The 7,828-nt window shown below is 60.5% G+C and overlaps 1 protein-coding gene and 2 long non-coding RNA genes across 4 annotated transcripts; 1 reads left to right on the top strand and 2 right to left on the bottom strand.

Moving 5' to 3' along the window:
• Nucleotides 1–867: 867 nt before the first annotated feature.
• Nucleotides 868–4,276, bottom strand: Scnn1d (sodium channel epithelial 1 subunit delta). Its single transcript, XM_071618535.1, is given in 13 exon segments — nt 868–1,179; nt 1,328–1,403; nt 1,641–1,691; nt 1,774–1,852; nt 1,947–2,054; nt 2,138–2,188; nt 2,233–2,452; nt 2,535–2,622; nt 2,812–2,937; nt 2,939–2,985; nt 3,107–3,280; nt 3,746–4,027; nt 4,178–4,276. Coding segments are annotated over 13 exon segments (1,713 nt in total).
• A 1,232-nt stretch (nt 4,277–5,508) lies between these two features.
• Nucleotides 5,509–7,101, top strand: LOC114102287 (uncharacterized). 2 transcript variants are annotated; one of them, XR_003584479.2, is made up of 2 exons: nt 5,509–5,572; nt 6,777–7,101. It is a non-coding gene; the product is annotated as an uncharacterized lncRNA (long non-coding RNA). The 2 variants fall into 2 exon arrangements; XR_003584478.2 differs by lacking the exon at nt 5,509–5,572 and adding an exon at nt 6,096–6,212.
• On the bottom strand, nt 6,906–7,797 carry LOC139707196 (uncharacterized). The gene is made up of 2 exons (XR_011708702.1): nt 7,719–7,797; nt 6,906–7,090 (listed from the first exon to the last, which is right to left on the bottom strand). It is a non-coding gene; the product is annotated as an uncharacterized lncRNA (long non-coding RNA).
• Between the last annotated feature and the right edge of the window lie 31 nt (nt 7,798–7,828).

Raw genomic sequence — 7,828 nt, 5'->3', positions numbered from 1 at the left:
TGGGTCCTCTGCCCTCCTTGAGCAGCAGCTTTGAGCAGGGTCCCTCCAGTGTCCCTTTTCCAAAGGCCAGGGGCCTGATGGGGGACCAAGGACTTCTGGCATCCCCAGCCCCCATTCCCTGGCCTCTCTAACTTCCTCTAGCTTAGCTGGTGACCCCTGGTGGTAGCAGGGGTGGGTGTACTCAGCCAGTAAGGATGGCTTGGGCCTGGTCCTATATAGTGTCTCTCCGGCCCCCATAGTGTGACTGCTGTGTTGGGGTGTGATCTGAGGTCTGCAGCTCACCCCAGCATGGGTAAGAGGAGAGCCACACACACACACACACACACACACACACACTCTGGCCACTGTGAATCACTGATTTTATTACAAAGCGGCTGATTTTATTACAAACCTTGCCTTGGTCCTGCCCTGCTTCCTGCCTGGCCCGAGGCTGCCCTGAAGCCGAGGCAGGCTCTGCCTGACATGCACACACACCAACACACAGATGTAGACAGAAGTGCAGACACCCAGAAGTGCACAGACAGGACACCAGATGCACCACTATGAAAAGGCACTTCTGCCCACACACAAGCATGCACACAATCATACCCGGAACTCAGGAATCTAGACAGGAGGGGACCTCCCCTCCTCTCTGCCCTCGACCTGCTCCAGACCCAAGAAATCACTGGTGGGTGGGCAAAGGGAAGCCCTGTTGTATCTGCATGCCCACAGACTCAAGTCTTTGTGAACTGTTGGGTAGACCCAACCAGGTGGGCCAGTCTAGCCCATCTTGGACATCCAGGGGAGCCCACTCTCCCATAGGGTCAGGCCTAGGGGTCAGATGCCCCAGGGCTGGTTCAGGTGTCAGGAGGGTCAAGGGACAAGAGCTCAGCCTATCTCTTCTGCCAAAACTCCTTCCAGTGCTCCTGGGACACTGTGTAAAAGTGAAACACAGCTGTTCCCTCTGGAACTCTGCAGGTATGCCTGCAGTCCCCGGGCTTCAGTACTGGTATGGGCTGGCCCCGAGGCAGTGCTGGCACCAGGCTGGGACACCCATGCTCTGCAGAGCCGATAGAGGCCCAGCAGGAAGGCTAGGGCCATGGTGTCCAGCAGCAACTCCAGCAGTTCAAGAACAGAGAGGACTGATGAGCCAAACCACAGGCTCCAGAGGCTGCCCATGGCTGAGAGCAGCTGGGGAATCTGCGGGTGGGTGACAATGAGTGGGGTTTGGGGGCCTCCCGCACCTGGGAACCTCTGAGCAGGGTTGCACTGTGGTGGCCACCAGTGGGAGTGGCCAGATGCTGCCCTGCCTTCCCCCAGCCCAAGCCCTGGATCTCAGGTCACTCACAGAGTACACGGGTGCCTCACCCACCATTTGGTAGTTGAGTTCCTGGTAGAAGATATTCACCTTGGCCACACTGCTACTGGAGTGGAAACAGCTGTGAGGGGCTCACCCAGGAGAGGCTCAGCCAGGATACCCCCTGGAGGAAGGGGTGCACTCACCTGCGGCTGTGGCTGTGGCTCCAGCTCTACAGGCCCCACTTGCCAAGCACAGCGACTGCTCCCCTCTCCAGAGGGCACTGCAGGCAGGTGTGAGGGCAGGGACTACCCAGGAACCTGCTGAACCCATCCCCACCATGCCCTGGCCGCTCACAACAGACTTGGCTGAAGGCCACCTAGAGGTCCCCGCAGAGAGCTTGTATGAAGACTCCCTGGGAGAAACAGGCCAGTGGTCACACCATGCAGCAGCCTAGGGCAGTGACCCCTGACCCTGGGCCCCACCTCCCAACTCACCTGCAGGACCTGGGACAGCAGGAGGCGCGTGACAGCTAGTATGTTTCCAGGTCCTGGAGGAGGTGGTAGAAGCAGTGACCTGGAGAGGGGTCGTGGGGGCATGGTTAGGAGCCACCATGGTTAGGAGCCACCCATCCAGCAACCCTCTGCAGGGGAAGAGGGCGGGGCTCAACCCAGACTGGGTGCTTCGTGGCTGCAGGACTGAGCTCCCGCAGGCAGTGGGTAGAGGTGGTAGGCGCAGGAGCAGGTCTCCACTATCAGTTTCTGGAAGGAAGGCAGGACTGGAGAGCAGCAGAGATGGAGGGGAGGCCCTGTCTGCGCCGGGACCACTTTCAGCTCCCGGACATTGCCAGCCCGCCCACACTCACCAGCCTGGTGTAGGAGGTGTTGTACAGTAGCGGCATGGCCACGCCCTCTGAGCACCACGTCCAGCAGGGGAGGGGTTTCAGTTCTGCCGACCCTGCCCCCCAGGCCCCCAGGGTGGTGGGCCCAGAGGGTCCCCAAGCACGCCCGCCTCTTGGATGTCAACTGTGGTCTCCATCCCTGGCCAGATACTGAAATCCTGGTGCTCTAATAAGAGCGTGTGGTTGTGCCCATGAACCATGACCTTGATACCAGCCTGGGTGGACAGCAGCGTGAGATACTGCTGCAGCTCAGTCCTGAGGACCAGACTGATACCTGGTGAAGCTGAGAGGGAGGTGTGAGCCCCCGTCCCTCCTGCACCATCACTGCCACATGCCCACCAGGGACTGGCACTCATGGTGGGTGATACCTGGGTGCTGTGCGGCCCACACACCCTTCAAGGTGTGGCAGCGGCCGTTGGTGGGGTGGTGGGACATCTGGAAGTGCCTGGAACCTGGGGCCGGCTCAGGTCATGCCTGCCTGTGGCCTGCCTCCCCACCCAGGGTGCTGGGGAGCCATGCCTGCCTTGTTTGCAGCTAGCCCTGGGCAGCCTAGGTGTCTAGCCAGCCAGACCCCAGGATAGAACTGCACTCCACTGGGTGGGACAAAGGACAGCACTAGCCCTGCCCTGCTTACCAGACCTGGCAGTCCTTGCTGTCATAGTGGCAAGACCAGATGATGTGGCCACGATTGCTGTGCTGGCCGTCCTCCCAGGCAGTGGGCAGTAGGGCCAGGACGTCCATGTAGTGGAAGCGGTACCACTCCTGACAAGTAAGTGCGGTAGAAGCAGTCACCACCGCTGCTGTTGCACTGGAAGGTGGGGAGTCAGTTCAGACACAACTCCTCACCTACCCATGACCAGGCGCACTCTCCTTGGGCAGCATGCCAGCACCCCCACACCAGTCTGAAGCCCGCCTTGTGCTAGCTGTACAGGTGCCTCATCCACTGGCAGATGGATCCCATGGAGCTGGATGGGGGGCTTGGGGCCAGAAACACTGGCAGGGGGGACATTGCTGCCCTGGGTGAAGTTGTACTTGTATAGGGAGCAGATGTTCTCCTGGGCAAAAGTGTCCAGCACCTCCAGATGGCACGCAGTAGGGCTCGGCTTGGGGGCACATCATATCAGAGCCACTGTCCCAGGGCCCCCCCATGTTATCCCCTAGGGCATTCCTGGAGAGACCTTGTGAGGGCCGCTCACTGGTCCCCAACAGGCAGCACCTTGCAGCCTCAGCATCTCTATACCTCATGAGGACTCAGCCCCTCCCCCACTTGAGGAGGCAGGAGAGGGACTTTGAGTTGGGAGCTGGACGTGGGCTCTCCCCAGGGCTGCAGAGCTGAGATCAGACCCCTAGCCTGGCCCTCCCCCAGTGCTCCACGTCCTCCTGCATGCCCCTACCTCCCTTCGTTCCTGCCCCCTCCTGGGGGAACCCCAGCTTGCAGGCCAGCTCAGATTGCCCTGTGGAAGAGCCCCTCCTCTCCTCATCCCAGGGCTCCCAGTGACTGGGTGTCCCTTCACAAGTCCTGGCTGGGCACAGCATAGGTCATCACCCATGGCCAGGCTTCATGAGACTGTGCTCAGGGAGAAGGTGTCACAGGGTGACTGAGGGAAGAAGAGCTTGTGTTCTGAGCGCACGGACACTGTCATGATGACTGGGTACTGCTCCAGCAGGAGCCCAAGCTGCCAGCAGAGCACCCCCAGGGTGCCCAGAAGCAGCAGCCCCCAGGAGGTAGTCTTGAGATGGCTCCAGCAGGAGCAGACCAGGCAGACCATGCCATGGTTGGCGGCATTGGAGCAGAAGAAGGCCAGCAGGTCTCTGAAGGAGGCACACAGCTCCACCAGCCACCACCCCCCCTCCTCATACGATGGCAGGGCCAGCTAGCTCTGGTGGTGCTTCCAGGGCCCAGGCCCTGCGTCAGACACTTGGGCCATGGTTCCACCCTGTGTCCAAGAAGGGAACCTCAGTAGGCCCCTGCCTGCCACCCAGGTGGCTCCCTGCGTGACCCAGCCAGCAGCCACCACCCACTCCCAGCCCAGCCAGGTCTCCCCATCCAGGATCTGGCAGTTCTCTGTTCTCTGTCTCTGGAATATCTGGACATTCATGTCCCTTGGCCACAGAGGCACAGCCCAGCCTGACAGACTTTGAGGACTGTCCACATCTTGGCCTGAATTACTTCTTGTGCCTTGGGTGTGGCCTGCTGGGGCCCAGCACCCTCCCTCAGCCGAGGCCTGGGCTGGTATCTGCTGCAACCCGGCCTGCCTGTGCCCTGTTGGGTGTGCCCAAGCAGGCTGCTCCAATGTGCTCTGGGAACAGGCGTGTCAGGGCAAGCCAACTAGCTTTTGGGGTCCCTGGAAGCAGGGGTGGAGGCCCCCAAGTGCCTTGCAGCACTGAGTGCCTACAGTGGCCACACAGGTATCCTGCGGTCATGCCAAGCCCTCACAGGTAAGCCAGGAGGGGGACTGCATGTTATGGGAGGCAAGGAAGGTCCGATTTTCTTAGGAACAGAAACCCCTGTTCTGAAGGGTGGGGGAACTCCAGAGAGGGGACTGGAGGACCAGCTGCACTCTCTCGAGGCACAAGAAGTGGGCACAAGAAGTGCCCTTGCAGATGCCAGAGGCCTCTGGCACCGCAGGAGATGAGGTGCAGCCCTGAGGCCCACACAGGTGCTTACACTCACACATGTCTGCTCACACTCACCAAGAGTGCTGCCCAGTCAGCAGGCCACACAACAGAGGATGAACTGGAACCCTGCTTCATATGGCTGCACACCCTTCCTGCCCTGGTCCTTCATGTCTGAGTGTGTGAGAGACAGGACCAGGCCAACCCCTCTGCCCTGCCTGGCTCCATGCTTACAGTGTGGCCAACACGTGGCTCGCATCGTGTGTCTTCTGTATGGTTATTGGCGCCGGGACACACGCTATTGGGGGCGTTCCCCCAGGTGCTGTGCCCACGGTGTCTGTAGTGTTCCTTCGGCTTCTATTTAGCAAACACTGTACACCACAGTGTGTGCAGTGCCCTTTGCTCCAGGCCAAGTCCACCCAAAAGATGACCTACCCTGATTGCCACGAAGGGCCTTCCCTGACCCCCAGGAGCCAAGTGCAGGGAGTGGAGCCCGTGCCGAGCATCTTCAGTACCTGGAGTCTGGGGGCTTCCTGTGCAGGAACCTCCATTCCTCATCAATGGTGTGGTATGTGACCAAGATGGTGAGAGCTTCGGAGCTTCAGTAGGTCACTGAGCAGGATGTGGCTCTAGAACGGCTGGGCAGCTGCCTCTTTAACAAGCTGCTGGGTGTAGGGTGGGGCTTCAGGGGAGGGGCCCAGCCAGCAGGGGCAGCCATACCTGCTCTGGACTGGAAGCTGAATTCTCCAGGAGGTAGAGATGTGGGGTCCCTCTGCCAGGTAAATCTTTCTCAGCCTGAGCTATGCAGAGCAGGCCTGGGCCCCTGACCCTGGCTGGGGTGAGGGGTAGCCATTTTTGGAGGGAGAGGAGAGGCCCTTGTTGGGCTGGTACCCCCTATCACATTGGCCCCTCAGACTCTGTCTGGCTCTCAGAGATTTGGGCCCCTCACCTCCCTGCCCACTCTCCTGCCAGCCCTGGAGGAAGGCCTGCTCATCCCCGCTTGCCTGGCTCAGGCCTCCAGCCCTGACTATAGGTGTCTGTGGCTGAGGGACCCTGGGTGGGGCCTCACTCTCAGAACACAGATGTTCCTTGAAACAAGGGCTCGACATTGGTAGGGGTACTAATTGTGAGAACAACCTCAGTCCTGGGTTTGCAGAAGGCACCTGGTGGCCTCACCCTCTCCCAAGCTGAGGTCACCACCAACCACACTGAGATGACAGGTCACATGCTAAAAGCATATACCACGTACTAAAAGCACAGCACAGGATAGGGCACCCACAGTGTGGTTGTGTAAGGCTGAAGGCAAGATGACAGGAGCCCCTGTCCTGTCTCTACAAGGGGAGCCTGCATTTCCCCAGGTCGACCAGTGGTCTCTGCATTCCAAATGGCCAGCGCTTCATCGTGGTCCCAGTTGGAGGGGTAGGTTCCAGCCCTGCTGCCACCTCATCAGGGCAAGCTCTGGGTTTCTGACATTTCACCCCAAAGGACTTGGGTTGGGATGAGGAAGGGAGACCTGCTCCCATTGGGTCCAGATTGCATAGCCTGGACTCTAAGGAACATTGAGGTCCTTGGCCCCCTGGCTCTGGAAGCAGGCAGAGGCTGGGGGTGACAACCTGGGAGAAGGAAGTCAAGCTGGGGAAGAGCCGGCCCTGGACCGGCCTGGGTTGGTGCTGGTCACAGCTCTGTCATTCACCAAGGTTCGTGGCATTACCCAAATTACTCAACCTCTGAGCCTATTTCCTCAATGTAACCTGGGGCTGAAGTTTCTCTTCCAGCCCCAGGATGGACCAACTAATGCAGCTGGTGCGGCCCCCAGACTCAGCACAGGCCTGGGGTTTCTCAGGCCCCAGTCCTGATCCTTCGGAGGGTCGGGCCTGTGTGAGGGTGCCATTTCCATATTCCTTCCCAGCAGCGGGGGAGGAAAGGTGAAGGGCCCCAGGCTCTCTCGGGGTAGCTGACATTGAATCAACTTGTGCCTTCCAGCGTTGCAGGGGCTGCAGAAGGGAACACGGAAGAGGAGCTGGGCTGGGAGCAGGAGCACGCCTTCAATGACTCAAATTGGGCTGTGAGGGTCCTTGGCATCACAGGAAGGGGCTTCAGGACCGGTCAAAGTGAGGCACAGAAGGATTTTATTGACAGAAAGCAAGAAGTACACACTTTGAGATAGGGCAGTGTGGGCCGTTGGAGAGGAACCATGTCGTGTAAACACTCTGCTGTGTGAATTTAAACAGTCCTTCATCGAGTCATATTGAGGGTCTGACTGAGAGCGTGACAGTGACATCCAGAGCATAACAATCCTAAAATAGGAGTCACAGGAGTTATCTTTGGACCCGCTTTTCCTCGTGCAGGGGAGGTCACCAGGACTGTGCGTGGGCGTGGGTTTTTAAACCTCGCCCCCTTCCCACCTGCTCCTTCTTCCACCCCAACCCACCACCTGCCGCCCCTGCCCCGCCGAGCTGCGCCCCAGGGCCAGGGAGGGGCCGTGGGAGCGGAAGTCCAGCCTGGGCCCAGTGTCCATGGGCATAAAGAGCCCATTCACGGGCTGGGTGGGAAGCTCTGGCAGGGACACTGGAGCTATTTTTACGAGGACGGCAGTCCCCGCGGTAGGGGCGGGCGAGCGGGCTGGCCCGTGGCCCTCGCGGGCCCCGCGGGAGGGGCTAGGGCGGGCGAGGCCGGGCTGACTGGCAGGGTGGCTCAGAGGACGCGGCACTCGGGAGTTAGTCTGGACCCCGGGCCGGGGGTTCCCCTCCAACTGGGCCTGTGTGGAGGGTAGCGCGTGGTGGGGGCCGGCGGCCACTCGCTGACCCCTGGTCTTCGGCGGGACAGCGTCCGCGCCGGGCGACGCCTGGGAGGAGCCGGGAGGAAAGATTCTTGCGGCCCAGCCCCACGGCGCTGTCCACCAGTGCGCACGCGCCCGTCGCCCACCTCGGAAGCCGGAGACAAACACCTAGCGGGGCGGGGGTGACAGAGAGACACGGGCGCCGTCCTCCAAGCTGCCTAGAGTGGTCGCTATGGCGAACCGCGTACCGGAAGCG

This window comes from Marmota flaviventris, chromosome 10 (genome assembly GCF_047511675.1).
Source record: "Marmota flaviventris isolate mMarFla1 chromosome 10, mMarFla1.hap1, whole genome shotgun sequence".
NCBI lineage: Eukaryota > Metazoa > Chordata > Mammalia > Rodentia > Sciuridae > Marmota > Marmota flaviventris.
This window is presented reverse-complemented; position numbering and strand designations above follow the sequence as displayed.